At 38.4% G+C, this 19911-nt stretch overlaps 2 protein-coding genes across 2 annotated transcripts; one reads left to right on the plus strand and one right to left on the minus strand.

Annotated features, from left to right (window-relative positions):
• Positions 1-411: 411 nt before the first annotated feature.
• On the minus strand, positions 412-2413 carry LOC110608747 (reticulon-like protein B5). The gene is given in 4 exon segments (XM_043954497.1): positions 412-858; positions 1267-1568; positions 1660-1840; positions 1936-2413. Coding segments are annotated over 4 exon segments (846 nt in total). The 5' UTR covers positions 2126-2413; the 3' UTR covers positions 412-685.
• Positions 2414-17959: 15546 nt separating this feature from the next.
• On the plus strand, positions 17960-18448 carry LOC110608894. Its single transcript, XM_021748177.1, has one exon. The coding sequence runs from the start codon at positions 17960-17962 to the stop codon at positions 18446-18448; it is 489 nt and encodes a 162-aa protein (XP_021603869.1).
• The last annotated feature ends 1463 nt before the right edge of the window (positions 18449-19911 follow it).

A 19911-nucleotide genomic window follows, 5' to 3' on the forward strand; every position in this document is an offset into this window, starting at 1 on the left:
TAGAGTTTGAGAAGCCAGAAAAATGGATGGCACCATATCCGAAATATGAATATGGGTGGTGGGAACCCTTCTTGCCTGCTGAATCCAAAGAATCAAAAGTATAGATGACTTACCCCTTCTCATTTTGGGTAGTTTTGTTTACCCATCTTTTATTCCCTTCTCTTTTGTTTATTTATTTTTTTTCAAATTTTTGAGGAATTTTTTAATGCACTAGCAACTGGCAGCCTAAGCTGCTGTTATCGGCGTGCGACTATATGTGGATTAGATGAATAGCTTTGATAGTGAAACCATTGCAATTTAGCAATTCACATTTGAATTCTGAAGAGAAAATGCAATATGATCATGTGTAAATGAGCAGCATTACTAGTGTGTAGTATATAATCTAGTAAAAGAAATGTGGCACGAGTAATTTTATGGCTTATAGTAAATTAGCTTCAAAACTTCAACAATTCCAGTCTCAAATACCTGAAAATTCACATATACATGAATAGCTTTGATGGGAAGAAGAAACAGTGCATCCCTGTAAATTATCCTTTCCTAGGTATAACATCTGCTTTCTTCTTAGAAAGAGATTTTTTTTTTTTGGTGGGGGAAGGGGGGAATAGTTTTTGTAATAGTCTTCAATGAACATCTATTGTAAAAACGTAGGGAGAAGCTGCTAAACTATGGTGCTACAACATTATTCTTAATGCTGCTTTTGATTTTTCTGAGAAGTCAGTATTGGGATCTTCTGGATAAACTTTTCATCCAACACTGCGTACTGTTTTTTAATTTCAACCCAAGCCTTCTCTGCATATGTGTCGACGTCATCTTCGTGCTTCTCATACAGCATTGGCAATGTCAGCAGCATCACAAACACTGCATAGACCATGGTATGTTGCATCAGATAATCTTCTAAAACTTGCAGAACGTCAAATTAACACTTGTATACTTTTATTAATAAGTCTCAATGACTTGGATGCAACATTTTCAATTAGAGGAGCCAATACAACATTTACATTTAGATGTCAAAGTATTCATTCATAAAAATTGTCACCAAATAATTCCTGAGTTTTTAATAAAGGCCTTAAATCTAAACTAGTTTTTGCTACAGAAATGACAATCAATAAATCAAGTTTTGTAAGCCTGATGTGGGCTGACATTTATCCAGACTCCTCTCAAGTGGTGCAAACCGGAGAAACTACCGAGGGAGAGAAACTGAAGGACCTAACTAATACATTTTCTGTGGCAGATGAAAGGAATTATCAGAGAGCAATTACTACTTACCCAAATAAAAGAGGGTCAAAAAACTGAACCAACCGCCAACAACAGAAACAATCCACAACGTCCCAATCACCTGAGAATAAAAGAAAGTGCAATCCCATATCAGTCATTTGAGAAAAACAAACTCTGCAAAGCCTAGCAGGGAATGGGAACGTTGTAATACCGATAGAAATTTCTTCAAATCCTTGCCAGAAGCTACGTCCCGAAGGGTTATAAAAGCCTTGTTGATTTCAGCTCTGAGGCAAAGAAGAATATTCACAAACAGGTGTTCAGGCAGGGTTACCTTGGGGAATTCTGGAGGTGACCTGTCTCATTAAGAAGCAAGAGTCACAACTATATTCTTCCCAGAAAGGCAGAAGCATGAAGATAGGTTGTGTTGATGAAAATATTGCTTACATATTGACGAAGGAGGCTAAATTGGACCACAGGAAGAGGGTTGCCAGAGTGAGAATGAGAGAATGGCAAACAAAAGTAAGCAAATGGTAACCTGCACATTCAAAGAGAAGCCATATGACGGTCGCTGCAGAAAAAACACCAGTTGAGGCTTGCTTGTTCCTCCATAGAATGATATCAGCAGCTGAAACAGCAACAGAAGACGCACGACAATCAATTGGTACAGCTACAACTAAAGACTTGGAATCAAACAGAGAAAAACCCAGAAACAGAAATTACATTTTCCACCGCCTAGCACCAAATGGAGAGGCTTCTGACGGCCAAAGAGGCGGTTCTTGCGAACAGCATTCAGGATGGAAAAGTTATCGGTCTCAGAATCAGAAGAAGAAGATGAATGCTTATGTTTATGCTTATTATCATCATCACGCTTCTCATCAATTTCTGTAACCAATCCAGCATCTTCTACCATTGTAGCTACCAAAAGATTTCCAAATTAATGACAAGAAGGTTTTCTCCTTTCCTTCTCTTCTCTTCTCTTCTCCTTGGTGGGTTGTTTGGTTTTCGTCTTGCATGTGAAACTGAAATATTCAAAGAGCCAAAACTGAAGGAAAGCCTGTATGATCTCCTGAAATTTCGCAAAGTTTTTACCCTTTCCTCCCTGATTTGTAATTCAATGGTTGTTTTAGCATCGGCGTATCCTTGATGCACGCCAAGAAGCAAGAGGGCTTGGTGTTGGTTTAGTGAATGCAGCAAGTGAATAAATGTTGGCCGTTAGTAATCAGCGATTCAAGGATCATATTTCAAAATTCCAATTTCTAAGGATATAGTCAGTTTTGAACTTGACTGTTAAAATTTAGAAAATTTACATTTATCCAACTTTTTAAAAATCAATATTAATTATAAATATATAGTTTTTGAAAATTTGTTTAATGCATCATTTGCATGCGTTAAAGTTCAATTAATGAATAGCAATTTGTGTGTGCGAGAGGATAGGATTCCTCGTTAAACTTGCAGTTTTTCCATACAAATGAATATTAATAGAAAGGAACCTTAGGGATTTGATGTACAATTTTATAATACTTGTTTTCTAATATTTATTTCTCTGCACACATTCAAATTGAAATGGTGTGTTTTTTACTATTTAAATAATGTTTATGATAATCACTTGTGCTTTATCCAAATCAATTTAATTAAGATAAATTGAAATTAATTAAATAAAATCATATCCACAAACTGATTAAGATGAAATTGAATCCATTATATTTGATTCAATTCAAATAAAATCAAATCAAATCAAATTGAATACAGTATGTCTAATTCACAATATGTCAGTCAATTTATTTAAGTTTAAATCAAATTGAGTTAATTTAATTAAAATCAAAGATGAAATTGAATTGTGTTCATTATATATAATTCAATTTAATATATATTAAAATTGAATTAAATCTACCATATGTGATTCAAATTAATTAAGAAACTCAAATTGACTCCATCATACACGATTCAATTTAATAAAGATTGAATAAAATATATTCCACTATGTTCAAATTAATTAAGAAATTCAATTTGACTCCATCGTATACTATTCAATTTAATAAAGATTGAATAAAATATATTCCACTATTATGTAAAAGTTATCTATGTAAATGTATTTTAATTCAAATGACTGAGCATAAATTAAATGGTATCTAATAAGATCTTAATTCATATTATATTATATTTAATTTAATCGAATTGAGATAAAACAAAATAATCTTATTTTCATTGTATGTGAATAATATGAATTAAGATTAATTTATCAATTGAATTAAAATCAAAATTATCTTATAACTATTACGAGTAAGTCAATTAAATTAAGAATAATTTATCCTACGTACATTAGAGTTAATCGTTAAAAAATATTCTGTATTTTTTTATTTTATTACAATTACATTCTTTATTTTTTTTATCAATTAAATTTTATTTTTTTAGAATTATTTTAATTATACCCCTACCATTATTTGCACTGTTAGAAACTAACAGAATTACTATATCATCGCCTCAATGCCCGGTTACCATGCCATATTAGCAAATTTTAAAACAAAATTGATAACAATTTAAAATTTTAATATAGAATTGCAATAAAACTAAAAATATAAATTTTTTGATAATTATCTATTATATTAATAAAAATTTTTTTAGGAGATAGAGGTGTGGAGACTCAAATCTATGACTTTAAATGAATTATATATGTTTTAACCACTTAACTAATTCAGATAAGGCAATTAAATCCTAAAGTCACATTAAATATTAGCATAATTTAAAAAAGTGGTTGATTAGCATTATGCTTCAAAGTTAAAAAATAATTTAGAAAAAAAATCTTATATTTAATATATAAAGTTATTTTATTAACTATAGTTTAAAAAGTAATGCTAAATCATAAGCATATTGTACATATTCAAAAAAATTTCGGTTGACAATAAATTTAGTCAAAATAAAATATAGATAAATTGTTATTATAAAATTATTGATAAAAGTAAAAAAAGAATATAAATAATAATTTATAAATACATTTAATAGAAAAAAAATAATAACCTAATAATTTTGTAAATTTTTAATTATATGAGTAACACTAGGATTTATTTAATCAAATATTAAAAAAACAGAATATAATTGGTAAAAAAATAAAAATATAAAGTGAAATTCTAATAAAAATAAAATATATGACTTTTTTTAGTAATTAATTCTAAATTTTGCTGTTGTGACATGGTAATATGATATTGAGGTGGTGAGTAACGTTGTAATTTCATTAATTTCTAATGGCACAATGATTGAATCCATTTGGAGCAACTGTAAAAAGTTAAAATTTAAGTGGCAAAAATCAGTATATGGTATAATTTTAATAAAATTAAAAATATATAATTATTTGGTGATTAATTCTATCTTATTAAATTAAATTAAATTCAAAATGATTTTATATACACCATATTCAAATCAATTGAATTAAACTCAAAATGATCTTATATACACCATATTCGATTTAATTGAATTAAGATAAAAAAATTATGTACACAATATATAAATAAATTTAATTAAAATCAAAATAGTCTTATATCCATTTCATAACATGAATTAAAATCAATTCATACTAAATCAATTATAAAATGAGTAAAGTATCAATTCATACTGAATCAATTATAAAATGAGTAAAGTGTTAAAATCAATTCACTTTATATTAACTTGAGTCAATTAAATTAAAATTAATTCATCTTAATTATATACACTATATGAATTATGTACGTGATTAAATGCATAAATGATTCAATTGAATTAAAACTACAATTATCTTGTATCCACTACATATAATTAAATTTAATTAAAATCAAAATAATAATAATCTTGCATCACAATATTATTTTTCTCTATTTTTTTATAAATCAACATAATTTCCTTAAGTAACTGAAGAGATTCTTTAATCAATTCAAAATTATATTTATAACTTTTAAGTATTTGATTAAACATAATTTAGACATATTTTTCATACTGCTTTTAGTATTTAATTAAGTATTTTTCTAACTAATTTTATAATTTTAGTTATTTTTTAAAAAAAAGTATAAAGAAAAGAAGATTAGATAAAAACCGACTTAAAAGTATGGAAACTGACTTGACCAGTCGATTTGGACAAACCTTCCATTGTACTGCATAGAGTCAGAGATTGCACAAAAACCCGAAACTGTCTAGACCTACATAACATTTTCAGACAGTGATTTGCCTAAATGATTTGCTCAAACCAATTGGGTAAATCAACAGATTGCATAGAACCAACAGCAGATGGAAAATTTCAGATTTAAAAACTTTAAGAGACCTAGTCTTCTCATAAAAAATTGCGAGATCTACGCAGAATCTCTTTAAACATGCGGTACAAAGTTTTTCTCAAATCAAGAAATTCTATTCATAAAGAAACATATTAAAGAAAGGAATCCTAAATCAAATAAAAAAAAAATTATCATTCCAAAAGGGGTTTTGCTAGTTTTTAACGCCTATATAAACAAAACATTGAGGACAGCTGCAGAACACATATTCTGGACAGCACGTATTTTTTCTCTTCATCTCTTTTCTATTTTTTATTTCCTTTGTAAATTATGAGTGACTAAATACTTTATTTCTAGTTGAAGTTAGGGAGAAATATCAGTTTCTATATGAATTGGGAGAAATAAACTCCATTGTTCATCTTTTATTTTTTAATATTTATGCAAAATTTTGTTCTTCACATATTATTGCTTTGTCATTGGATCAATAGGGCCCATTGTTCTTGATTTTAACGTAGTATATTGTTAGTTTGAATGTTTGAAATCCATAATTGCTTAACTTATTCAAATATAAGTAACAATTAGTGTAACAACTAAGAAATTGCATAATCTAACTCAAACTCACCATGCGGCTAGTCAGTTAGAATTAGATTTCTCTAATACTTAAGGCAATTAATAAATTAAAATCCCAAAGACGTTCTTTGGGTGATTTGTTGGCTAGGAATTAATTAGCGAACATTTTCTAATTAATTTAAAATTTAAGGAGAGATTAGTTATGTGGAGCGTCTTCTATAACTATAACTAATTTATTGAAACAAATAAAAGTATTTTTATATTGATGATCAATTCCCAAATTGAAATGGATCCTACACTTCAACTAGAGCTTATTTTCATTGATTTATTTCTCTTTTAATCATCACTTTCTTTAATTGTTTTAATCTTTATTTTAATTCATCATCAAAATTCCCCCTTATTTTATTTTCATTACTTATTTGTTCTAATTATTGTTTGAAAAGTCTTAGTGTTAATTCCCTATGGATTTGATCCTATTATCACTATACGGAATTTATATTTGTTGATATTTAATAAGTTATTTTTGGTGGTTTCGATACCCATAAAAAAATTGGCGTCGTTGCCGGAGAATTGATTTAAACTAACATATATTTTTTTTATGACCAGAGCTGGATGTAAAGAGAATCTGCTTTACGATTTAGAAATCAAACGTACTGCCAAGAACTTAAGAAGACAAGCAAACCTAAGGAACCAAGCCTCAAAACTGTCTTCATCTACAACAAGTGAAGAGACAACAATAGACCTGAAACCTGCTGTAGAAGTGATAGAACCAACAGAAACTGGTATGCAAGTTGCTGCACCAGAAACACCCCACCGAATACCTATAGAAGTTGAACCAGCTATTGTCTTTATTGAAATTGAAGTTGAAAATGCTGGGGTACGAGCTCCAATGGTACAAGAAAGGACTCTTCGTGAATTAGCAACCTTCATGGGTGATCAAGCACCATTGTGCATCACATACCCACCTTTGATAACCCCTTTTGAGCTTAAAACCGGATTAATTCACCTCCTTTCAAAACTCAAAGGTCTATATAATGAGGATCCACATAAGCACCTTAAAGAATTTCACATTGTATGCTTAATGATAAGGCCTCAAGGTTTTCTAAAGAACATGTTAAACTTAGAGCCTTTCCATTCTCCCTTGATGATTTTGCCAAAGACTGGTTGTTCTACTTGCTGCCCGAATCCATTGCCTCATGGGCTAGAATAGTAAGAGCTTTCTTGAGTAAATACTTTCCAACTTCAAGCCATTAGCATCAAAAGAGAAATCAATGGTATCAAGCAAAGGGACCTTTGAAGAACTATATGAATAATGGGAAAGATTTAAGTGATTGTGCACAAGCTGCCCTCAACATGATATCTCTGACAAATCCATCATTGAATACTTTTATGGAGGTTTGTTACCTTCATAAAGGAGATTGATTGATGCAGCATATGGAGGATTGATCAAAGACAAGATACCTCAAGCCATAGAGACCTGATCTCCATCATGGCAGCAGCCTCAAAGCAATATGGAGATCAAAGAGAACTGCCAAGGAGAGTTAACGAGGTAAGTACATCTTCCTTAGCTTCACAGATTACTGATTTAATCTCTGCTGTCCGTAGCTTGGTTGTAGGTCAGGCTCAACAAGCTCATCAAGTTCAAGAAGTAAGGCCATGTGGAATCTGTGCCACCGTAGGACATCCTACTGACCCATACCCTTCTCTTCAAGAGGAGGACTAGAAAGTCAATGCCGTTGGAGGGTTTAATGGGCAGTAGAAATATGACCCATACTCTAACACCTACAACCTAGTGTTAGGGAATCTAGAGATTACTGCAATCCAAAACACGCAGCAAAAAATAAAATCTTTGTTTCCCCTTACAGGATCCGAGTGCTTTGTTTAATTTGAAAGGAAGGATAAGAGACTAATCTTTTAGACTCGATGATAAGAGATAGTTTCGGATTGATGGTGCTGCTTCTGAAACGAACACCCTCAATGGTATCCACACGAACGTTTCCATCTAGAATGCTAGCTTTCTCAACGGATGGATAAGCTATGTGCTCCCCAATCTACAATCCAGAAAAATGATTACACCAAAAACCTTTTCTTCCGCGATTGAAAGAAGATCTTATATTTATTTTTTAGTATTTTTGTTTTCTCACAATTCTTTTCGTAAAAGAGTTGTGTTCATAACCAACGATCACAATCTCGCAGATACTCGAATATCTATGTGATAAGTCCATTTTGAAAAGAAAAACCGAAAAATCCTTTATCTGTAACAGTTATAGATAGACTGTAGATCTTTTAAATATTATTATCTTATAATAATAAATAATAATAATAATAATAATAATATCTTTATTATTATTAATTATACTAATGGGCTTTTAGCCCATTAATATGACATAGCACATCAGCGACGTTCTTTTGTGTGTGACCCAATAGGCTCACATTAATTGGCAATGGCAGCAGCCTCACAGCAATTTAGGGACCAAGAACAGCCACTAAGATGGGTAAACGAGGTGAGTACATCCACCTTAGCATCCCAAATCTCCGATCTCACCAATATTGTCCGTAGCCTTGTTGTGGGTCAAGCCCAACAAGCCCAGCAAATTCAGCAGCCAAAGCCATGTGGGATATGTGCAAACATGAGCCACCCAACTTAACTATGTCTTTCCCTTTAAGAAGAAGACCAACAAGTCAATGCAGTTGGAGGATTTAATGGGTAAAGAAGGTACGATCCTTATTCTAACACCTACAACCCAAGTTGGAGGGACCACCTAAATTTCAGTTATGCAAGGGCCAATCAATATCCAAGCTATCAGCAAAGAAATCCAGTCCAAGCTGCACCTTAGAAATCTAATACACCCCTTGAAGAGATCATGAAGTCTTTAGCAAGCACGGTGCAAAATCTTGAACAAGTGGGTCAAATAGCCACGTCCATAAGCAAGCTTGAATCACAAGGAAAGCTACCTTCCCAAACAGAAATCAATCCAAGGCAGAATGCTAGTGCCATCACATTAAGAAGTGGGAAAGAGCATCAAAACAACAGGGCTGAGCAAATGCAGAAATAGGTTGCTGAGGAGAAACTGTCGGAAGGTGATCCAGGGCATCGATTTGCCCAAATCTCGGACCCAATCGATGGACAGACTGTACTGCCTTGCAGAGATGATTTGCCTAAATCCCCAGAGAAGGTAGAAAACAATTTGCCCAAATCGACGACCCAAGCAGAATACAGACCCAAGCAGACCAAGATAGACTAGCAGCCCGAGGAAAAATTTAAAGTACCTCCCCCATTTCCAAAAAGATTTGCAAAATCTCAAAAAGAAAAAGAGGAAAGAGAAATACTTGAGACACTTCACAAGGTGGAGATTAACATACCTCTACTAGATGCTGTCAAACAAATACCGAGGGATGCCAAATTTCTCAAAGAGTTATGCACCAACCAAAGGAAACTTGCTGAACGTGAAAAAGTAAGTGTGGGGGAGTGTGTCTCAGCTGTCATTCAAAGAAAGCTTCCAACCAAATGCAAGGATAGAGGAATGTTCGCCGTTTCATGCAAAATAGGCAACGTGGAGATAAAGAAGGCCATGTGTGACCTTGGAGCATCAATCAACGTTATGCCACTTTCCATCTTTAACTTATTGAATGCAGGTACACTCAAGGGCACCAGCATAGTGATCCAGTTGCCCGACCGATCTGTTGTCTACCCAAAGGAGTCCTAGAAGACGTGTTAGTGCAAGTAGATCAGCAAGTCTTCCCAGCATACTTTTATGTAATTGATATGGAGGAGGACAAAAGCAACACAACTTCGGACATCCTACTTGGACGACCATTCTTGAGCACAGCCAAAACCAAAATTGATGTGCATGATGGCACATTGACAATGAAATTTAAAGGGGAAGTGATCAAGTTTAATATTTATGATGCCATGATATTTCCCAATGATGTTTCCCCGTTTATGGTCTTGAGATTATTGACTATCTAAGTTAAGAAACTTTTGCTTTTAATCAAGATAATTTACTTAATGCTAGTCTATACAGGCAAGAAGACATGGACGACAAGACCAGCAATAGTAAGACAGATACAGTGGAGACAGCATGCTACACCTTACTGACCACAGAGGATTTGCCCAAACCATCAGACCCTGAATTGCCCAAATCACTGGAGCAACCAGATATAATCAGGAGCGATTTGACCAAAGCACCAGGACGAGCATCAGACAATATGCCCAAATCGATGAACAAACAACAAGCTACTGACCAAACAGCAACAACACCAAATCTAAAACCTCTACCAGGGTACCTCAAATACGCCTACTTGGGGGCTGGAAAAACACTACTAGTCATAATGTCCAGTCACTTGAGCCAACAAGAAGAAGAAAGCCTCCTAGAAGTGTTGAGAAAGCACAAGAAAGCCATAGGGTGGACCTTGGAGGACATAAAGGGCATTTCACCATCCACATGCATACATCGAATACTCATGGAGGAGGAGTGCAAACATGTCCGTGAGGCTCAAAGAAGGCTGAATCCCCCAATGATGGAGGTTGTGAAGAAAGAAATAGTAAAGCTCTTAGACACTGGGGGTCATCTATCCCATCTCTGATAGCAAGTGGGTGAGTCCCATACACGTAGTTTTAAAAAAGACTGGGATCACCATTATCCCTAATTCTGAAGGAGAGTTAGTACCTACTCGTGTGCAAAATGGATGGAGAGTATGCATGGACTATAGGAAGCTCAATGCAGCCACAAGGAAGGATCACTTTCCCTTACCCTTTATGGACCAAATGCTTGAGAGACTTGCAGGAAAAAGCCACTACTGCTATCTAGATGGATATTCGGGATTCTATCAAATCCCTGTTGCACCTAAAGATCAAGAAAAAATAACTTTCACATGTCCATTTGGTACCTTCGCATTTAGGAGGATGCACTTTGACCTTTGCAACGCACCGGCCACATTCCAACATTGCATGATGAGTATTTTTTCTGACTATGTGAAGAAGATTATTGAAGTCTTTATGGACTATTTCACGGTGTATGGCAACTCTTTTAATGAATGCCTTGCTAACTTGGAGAAGATACTTCAAAGGTGCTTGGAAACAAATCTAGCTCTAAACTACGAGAAGTATCACTTCATGGTTAACCACGGTTTGATCTTAGGCCACATCGTTTCAACAAAAGGGATAGAGGTGGACAAAGCTAAACTAGACACTATCAAGAGCCTGCCCTATCCAACCAGCATCCAGGAGATTCGCTCTTTCTTAGGACATGTTGGGTTGTATTGGAGGTTCATCAAGGACTTTTCCAAGATCACTCAACCGTTGTGCAGACTGCTTCAACAAGACGTGCCATTTGACTTTGATGAAGACTGCAGAATAGCCTTCGATTTGATCAAATCACTGCTGGTCACTGCCCCAATCATCCAGCCTCCTGACTGGAACCTTCCCTTTGAGATTATGTGCGACGTCAGCAACTTTGCTATAGGAGCAATATTGGGGCAGCGTGTAGGTAACTCTCCTCATATCATTCACTATGCCTCACGCACCTTAGATGCAGCACAATTGTAACATCCTCTGGGCCCACAACAGTAGATATTGTCCGCTTCGAGTTCGAGGGCCTTGGCCCAGCCTTCCCCTCACGGTTTTGTTTCTAAGGGTTCACGCCCAAGGTTCACGCCCAGCGTCCTTCCCCCGCATCCTTCCTCTCAAAACGCGTCTACTATGATCTCTTGGGGCTTGCCCTTATAAGGCTTCCCCCCTCCTTACCTCTTTCCGATGTGGGATACTTTCAAGGCTTCCCCCCTACTGTGATCTCCTGTGATCTCTTAGGGCCCTAAGCAGGTGGATTGAAAGTATCCCACATCGGAAAGTGGTAAGGAGGGGGGAAGCCTTATAAGGGCAAGCCCCAAGAGATCACAGTAGACGCGTTTTGAGGGGAAGGATGCAGGGGAAGGACGCTGGGCGTGAACCCTGGGCGTGAACCCTTAGAAACAAAACCGTGAGGGGAAGGCTGGGCCAAGGCCCTCGAACTCGAAGCGGACAATATCTACTGTTGTGGGCCCAGAGGATGTTACAATTGGTATCAGAGCCTGGGCCTCACGAGTACGGTGTGCTGAGCGAGGACGCTCAGGCCTGTAAGGGGGGTAGAAGCCCTAAGCAGGTGGATTGAAAGTATCCCACATCGGAAAGAGGTAAGGAGGGGGGAAGCCTTATAAGGGCAAGCCCCAAGAGATCATAGTAGACGCGTTTTGAGGGGAAGGATGCGGGGGAAGGACGCTGCGCGTGAACCCTTAGAAACAAAACCGTGAGGGGAAGGCTGGGCCAAGGCCCTCGAACCCGAAGCGGACAATATCTACTGTTGTGGGCCCAGAGGATGTTACAACAATATAATTACTCCATAACAGAAAAAGAGTTGCTGGCCGTAGTATTTGCATTAGAGAAGTTTCGGTCCTACCTACTTGGGACAAAAGTAATTTTTTATTCATACCATGTTGCATTGAGGTACTTGATCAAGAAAAAGGAGGCAAAGCCGAGATTGGTACGTTGAATATTGCTATTACAAGAATTTGATCTAGAGATCTGTGACAAGAAAGGGAAGGAGAACCTTATAGCTGATCACCTCAGCCGAATACATTCAGACATAGAAACATGCCCCATCAATGAAAACTTTCCCGATGAGTACCTATTTGCTGCCCAAGAAGAAGAACCATGGTATGCTGATATAGTGAATTACCTCGCTATAGGTGATCTGCCTTCTGATTTGCCCAAATACATGAGAGACAAGATAAAGAAAGATGCAAGGCATTATGTGTGGGATTAACCTTACCTATGGAAGCATTGTGCAGACCAATTGATACGAAGATGCATCCTGGACTAAGAAATTTCTTCAGTCTTAACCTTCTGCCACTCATACAGCTGTGGAGGGCACTTCGGTCCACACAAGACAGCACAAAAGATCCTTGAATGTGGGTTATATTGGCTTAACATATTTTGAGATACTTATTTATTTTGTAGGTCATGTGCAAGGTGCCAGCAAACAAGAAACCTCAGCAACCGAAGTGAAATGCCCCAAACACCCATCATGATTTGCGAAAATCTTTGACATATGGGACATAGACTTCATGGGACCATTCCCACCTTCCTTTGGCAACACCTACTGTAACGACTCGAAAATCGGACCGCTACCGGCGCTAGGATTTAGATCGACTTAAGGTCGCCGGAACCCGTAGTAAGCCTACTATATATCTTGTGTACCTAATAAAATCCCATACATGATCATATATTTTCATAAAACTTAAACATTTCACGAACCAAGGCCTGACCTAAGCATGCATCATGAACTGTACACATAAAACCCACACTAGAGCCCTCATTAAATGCTCTAGTATGGTAACCATCACATGCCTCAAGCTTGGTTCTAACATAACTCATCATTAAAAACTTTTACATAGAGATCATGAACAACGGGGATTACAAAGGTAAAAACTAGGGCAAAACACAATTCTAATCCATTATACATTACATGTCCACAACTGTTCTATTACTAAAAAACTATACCAGCCGTAAGCCAACTCTCCCGAGCTATCTTTGACCCTGCAAACCTGGGGTTAGGGGAAAGGGATAAGGTACAAGAGCCTAGTGAGCAGAACATAAAAACAGTTTAATAAACATAGGCTCATATGGAATGCGTCACAGCATAAATAATTCATAACAAGATGGACTTGTCACTAGTAACCCTCTACATATCTAATGTACCCGGCCCTCGACGGAGCTCCTCAGGACTTTCACTTAAACATAACATAACATGTCCATAAATGCCAGGGGCGTAAAATGGGCCTCGACTTGGACTTTCTCTTATCATATTGCCAAGGGTGTAGAATGGGTCTCGACCTGGACTTCCATATCATATCATATCATATCATATCGAGGGCTAGTGGGTCATCCAATATCCATCCACATCAACAGTAAATTATGCAATGCATTATATTCGTGAATTCTAATGCAAACATCCTATAAACATGGCATTCGTGATGCATGAACATGCTCAAAAGTTTGATTACTTAAAAACAGTAAATTAGTTTAGTTCTACTCACCTCTGGCTGACGCTTGACTAAAACTGGTGCAGTCACCTCACTGCAAGCCTCTACGGTGTCCCTAGTCCGATCCTACATAGGTGGACTCAAATGAGGGACCAAGCATAGCTATTACATGACTCTAAACACTCCCCAAAAATCCCCTAAAACATCACAAAACATGCATATAAAATAGGCAAAGGAAGGCTGGGCAGAGGACTTTCGGCGGCAGGTTCGGCGGTCGAAGGTCCTCTACAGATCTGAAAGTCGGGGTCTTTTGGGGGCGAGTTCGGCGACCGAAAGTCCTCCACAGATCCGAAAGTCAGGGACTTTCGGGGGTGGGTTTGGCAGCCGAAACTCCCTTACATATCTGAAAGTGTATGCTTTCGGGGGCAGGTTAGGCGGCCAAAAGGCTGCCTCCCATGCAGGTTCGGCGGCCGAACCCTACTTCGGCGGCCGAACCTGGGTCCTCTAGAATGGCAGAACCCGATTCCGCCCTATGCATTTCAGCCCCAAAACTCTCAAATCCTCGCACCCAACTTCCCACAACATGCATACTCACTCCAACATGCATAAGGGGTATAAAAAACCTAGCCTAAACCCCAACAAACAGCAACAAAATACAAGAGGGAGCATACATTCATCAAAACCCAACTCAAAGCCTATAACCTTAGATCTAGCCATTTCATGCATTTTTAACCCTTAACCCCTTTTTAAAACTTACTTAAAACATATGAAAAGGCAAGGATCTACACTTACCTCTTGAAGATCTAAAGTAGATGTGACCCAAGCTTGGAGTTGAGGAGAAACGGTCTCCAAACTTTAAAATCTTGGATTCAAGCTTAAAACTTCAAAAACAAGCGAAAAATTATGAAAATTTGAAGGATTTGAAGGAAAAACATAAAATCATCAAAGGAAGGGCAAGAACTCACCTTTGCCCGAAAATGGAGAGAGAAACTCCCTCATTTTCGAACTGGAGGCCTCTTATAGGTGGCTGGCCAAACCACCTTTGAGGGCCGAAAGGAGAGCACCTGCGGTAGCACCATGTTCGGCGACCAAACTTAAGGTTCAACGGCCGAACTTGGATTTCTTCAAAAAAAAAATTTCTTTTCTTTTAAAACTTTAACTCAAAACCAAACAATAAAACCATGAAAATCATTTCGTAAAAATATATTTTACACTTCTAAGAGGTTTCTGTAATACCCGGCTAGACTCCGATATCGGAATTCCTACCATCCGGTGGAATCTCGGATGTCGGAAACCTCTAGAAGGGTAAAATCATGTTTTTATAAAATGACTTAATGTATTTTATGGTTTTAAGCAAGAAAGAAATTAAGTTTTGAATGAAAATAGTCTTGGAGGAAGATTCAGGTTCGGCCGCCAAACCTTAAATTCGGTCGCCGAACGTGCATGCGCTTCGGGAGTACTTTAGGGGGCCGAAGGCATAAGTGAGGGAAGTCCAGGTTCGGCAGCCGAACCTTATGTTTGGCCGCCGAACATGGCATGCATACGGAGACATGTTAGGCCCCCGAAAGTGGCCTGGCCAGCCACCTATAAAGGGGTCCCTTGTCCGAAACGGGCGAGCTTTTCTCCCCATTTTCGGCCAAGGTGAGCTCTCCGCCGTCCCTTATTGTTTTTGAGCTTCTTCCTTCGAGTTTTCATGATTTTTACGAGTTTTCACCTTTGTTTTGAAGATATTTGAACATAAGAGCAAGTTTGGAACTTGGAGACCCAAAAAGGTGATTTCTCCCCCTCTCCAAGCTAGGATCGTCTTTCCTCTCGATCTCCAAGAGGTAAGCTTAGATCCGACCTTCCTTGTATGTTTTAAACAAGTTTTATGAAGATCTATGGGGTAGAAGTGCATGTTTAGGTTATTTTGAGTTTATGAGTTTTTATGTTGAGTTTTTGAGCAATGTATGTTGAATATGTATGTTTGATGTGTTGTAGTTGGGGTTTAGGATAGTTTGAAGCCCTTAGGAGCTATTGCATGTGGTTATGCATGTTTTGGTTGAGTTGTGAAGTTTGGGAGACATTTGTGCATGTGTGGAGGCTGAGTTCTGCCTTTGGAAGAACTTAGGTTCGGCAGCCGAAGGGACTTTCGGCCGCCGAACCTGCCTGTGGAGGCCAACTTTTGGCTGCCGAACCCTGCCCCCGAAAGTGGACTTTCGGCTTTGGAAGGGAGTTTCGGCCGCCGAAGGTGCCGCCGAACATGCATGAGTTTCGTCTCTGGAGGGAACCTTCGGCCGCCGAAAGTGCCGCCGAAGGTGCATGACTTTCGGCACTGGAGGGACTTTCGGCCGCCGAAAGTGCCCTGTTCAGCCCTCCTTTGCATGTTTTCTATGATTGTTTTGAGGTATTTTAGGGGGATTTTGGGAAGTATTTTAGAGTCATGTTCTTGTATATTTGGTCCCTTATTTGAGTCCACCTGTGTAGGTTCGGACCCGAGGAACCGAGGACCCCAGCAGTGAGTCAGTTGCTCCAGTGTCTGGTCAGAGCTAGCCAGAGGTGAGTGGAATAACTCTTTATATTTTAAACTAAATAATGAATATTTCAGCATGATTCACGCATCATAGATACCATGTGATATGTTAGGGTGTTTGCATTAGTATTCACGAATATGTTGCATTGCATATATGTTGTTGATGTGGATGAATGTTGAGTGATCCATTAGCCCTCGTATGTTATGTCATGATATGATGATGATACGTTATGGAAGTCCAGGAAGACCCATTCTACGTCCTTGGCACTATGTAAGAGAAAGTCCAGGAAGACCCATTCTACGTCCCTGGCATCTTGGAATGATATGTTATGTTATGTTATGTAAGAGAAAGACCAGGACCCATTCTACGTTCTGGCACTATTGGAAAATGTAGAGGGCTATTGGTGACAAGTTCATCCTTTATGTGATATGTTTGTGATGTGATGCATTTCATGAAAGCATGGATTTTAAATTTAATGTTTTGCTATTTTGCTCACTGGGCTCTAGTAGCTCACCCCTCTCCCTTAACCCCCCCAGGTTTGCAGGTACGGGATAGGTCAGGAGGTCAAGAAGAGTAAAGTATGTTATGTAATAGTTAGATGTGGACATGAGGAGATGTAAAGTATTGAATAGTTATGTAATGTAATGATGAGTATTGAGGATAGAATTGTGCTTGACCCTAGTATGTTGTTAATCCCTTTGAGTACATGATTTTAATGATGCTTATGTAAACCAAACCTAATACATGTTATGTCACCCTAATGGAGCATTGATGAGGACTCTAAGGAGGGGTTAATGTTTATGATTATGTTTATAAATAGTGCATGTACAGGTTGAGTTTGGTGAAGGAATAAAAAGAAAAGTTCAAAATTTTTATGTATGTGTTGATCATGTATGGGATTAAACAGATTTACAGGATGTATGTCTGGCTTGCTACGGGTCCCGGCGGCCTTATGCCGATCTGGATCCTAGCGCCGGTAGCGGTCCGATTTTCGGATCGTTACAGTTTCGGCATTCGAGATTCCGTCGGAAGGTTGGAATTCCGACGCTAGAGTCTAGCCGGGTATTACACCTACATACTGCTAGCCGTAGACTATGTGTCCAAGTGGATAAAAAGCCAAAGCAACAAGGGCTGATGATGCAAAGGTGGTGGTTGACTTTGTGAAAACCCACATCTTCTCCAGATTCGGTTTGCCCAAAGCCATAATCAGTGATTGTGGGACTCATTTCTGCAACTAGGTAGTGGAAACCCTTCTAAAAAAGCACCATGTTATCCACAGAACCTCTACTGCCTATCACCCTCAAACAAATGGGCTGGCTGAAGTATCCAATAGAGAAATCAAGCCCAAATAGCAAAGACTGGAGTGTGCGCCTCAATGATGCCTTGTGGGCCTACAGAACAGCTTACAAAATGCCCATAGGTATGTCCTCATATAGGCTAATTTATGGAAAGGCTTGCCATCTGCCCGTAGAACTTGAACACAAAGCCTATTGGGCTGTTAAAAGCTGTAATCTTAATGAAAAAGAAGCCGGAGCCCACAAAAAATTGCAACTTCAAGAGTTAGAGGAAATCCGACGTGATGCATATGAAGCCTCGTGGGATGATAAAGCAAAGACCAAAGCGTTCCATGACAAACATATCTCGAGAAAACAATTTCAGATTGGTGATAAGGTCTTACTTTTTGACTCATGGTTCAAATTATTTCCAGGAAAGCTACGGTCTATGTGGATTGGGCCATTCTTGGTAGAGCACGTCTATCCACCTGGAGCTGTGGACATGCGCATTCCAAAAACAGGTAAGATTTTCAAGGTCAATGGGCACCATTTGAAGCAATTCTATGAAGGATTTACTGTGCACCTTGTGAAGGAGGTACCATTGGACCCCCTTTCCCCATCCTGATGATTAAGGCAAGATAGTCCAGCCTACAACAGAAAACCAGGGTGCTACTGGGAGGCAGCCCAGATGAAGTGATTTGCCCAAATCACTGGGGCAAATTGACTGACTGTACCATAGTCGCAAGTGATTGGGGCAAGTGATTTGCTCAAATCAATAGGGCAAATCGATAGGATTCGACTATTGCAGAGAAGTCACGACCAGAGCCGATCAAGCAGTTGCAACAAAAATATGATTTAGCCAAGTGATTTGCCCAAATCACTGACCAAATCACCCTGCCGAGAAGTCAGAAACTCAGCATTTAATGATCAGGGCAGTTCAACTTCCCCAAATCACTTTAAATAGTTCTCTTTCCTTTTTCTTTTTCCTCACGCTATTTCTTTCTGCTTCATCTCTTCCTTCTTCCTCAAGTTTTCATTGCTGATGACATCAACCACCATGGCCAGACCAAAAAGGTAGCCACCACCGGCCCCGGCATGTGGCGAAAGAAAGGAATGCCCAAGCCCATATGCATTCCCACTGACAATGACAAGGAGGCCATGAACAAGCCTCCCTCCATCGCCGATGACACCGACACAGGGACAGCTGAGGAAGCAGATACCAGGAATATCGAAAGATTGGACGTCCAGACCTATCACTGACGAACTAGGGCATTGATTATTGCCCCACCACCTGCCACACAGACAGTCGTGATAGATGCCTCTAGAGACAAAACGCTTCCAGAAGCCACCCCTTCCACTAGCCATGGATAGAAACGGCCAATGACGCCTTCATCCTCACCACTGCTGAGCCCAAAGCACTGGATAGAAGCCCCCATCGATACACCGGACACATCTCCAGTAAGCCACGACGAAGGCAATTTGCCCAGCGACTTGCCCAAACCAGCAAACCCAAACCATGTAACAAAGGGACTGACCTTCAATAAGCAATCCGAATGCTCTAGGTTGGACAAGGTCTCTTCTCTACCATACCACCCAGGTAATTTCATCCACCACAGCACCCTTGAAGCATTAGGACTTTGAGAACAAGTACGATCTCTTATTGATGAAATTGGATGGGGCACCTTCTTTTACTTACACATGCCTGCCTTCACCGAGCTCACCCATGAGTTCTTCTGCACATTCTAATTTGACAAGGCAGCCCTGACCACCCTGCACACACCAAATATTATGGGTTTTAGGCTGTTAGAACAGTGATTTCACTTGTCCCTGCACGAATTTAGTGCTGCTCTAGGTTGTGTGATGTGGAACCCAGGATCAACATGTGATCAAAAACCCTGTCATACAACTTGATAAAGAACAAGATAAAGATATCTTCCAGAAGGTTGCTCTACTACACCCTTAATCAACCAATGTGATTAGAAACATAGATAATCAAGCGAAGGTTGCTCTACCACACCCCTAACCAACTAATATGATTAGAAACATAGATAATCAAGCAAAGGTTGCTCCGCTACACCCCTAACCAAC

This window comes from Manihot esculenta, chromosome 2, assembly GCF_001659605.2.
Source record: "Manihot esculenta cultivar AM560-2 chromosome 2, M.esculenta_v8, whole genome shotgun sequence".
In the NCBI taxonomy this organism is placed as follows: domain Eukaryota; kingdom Viridiplantae; phylum Streptophyta; class Magnoliopsida; order Malpighiales; family Euphorbiaceae; genus Manihot; species Manihot esculenta.

Excerpts from the sequence above, each read along its gene's own strand:
- LOC110608894 (XM_021748177.1), top strand. The coding sequence starts at position 17,960 with ATGCCCATAGGTATGTCCTCATATAGGCTAATTTATGGAAAGGCTTGC.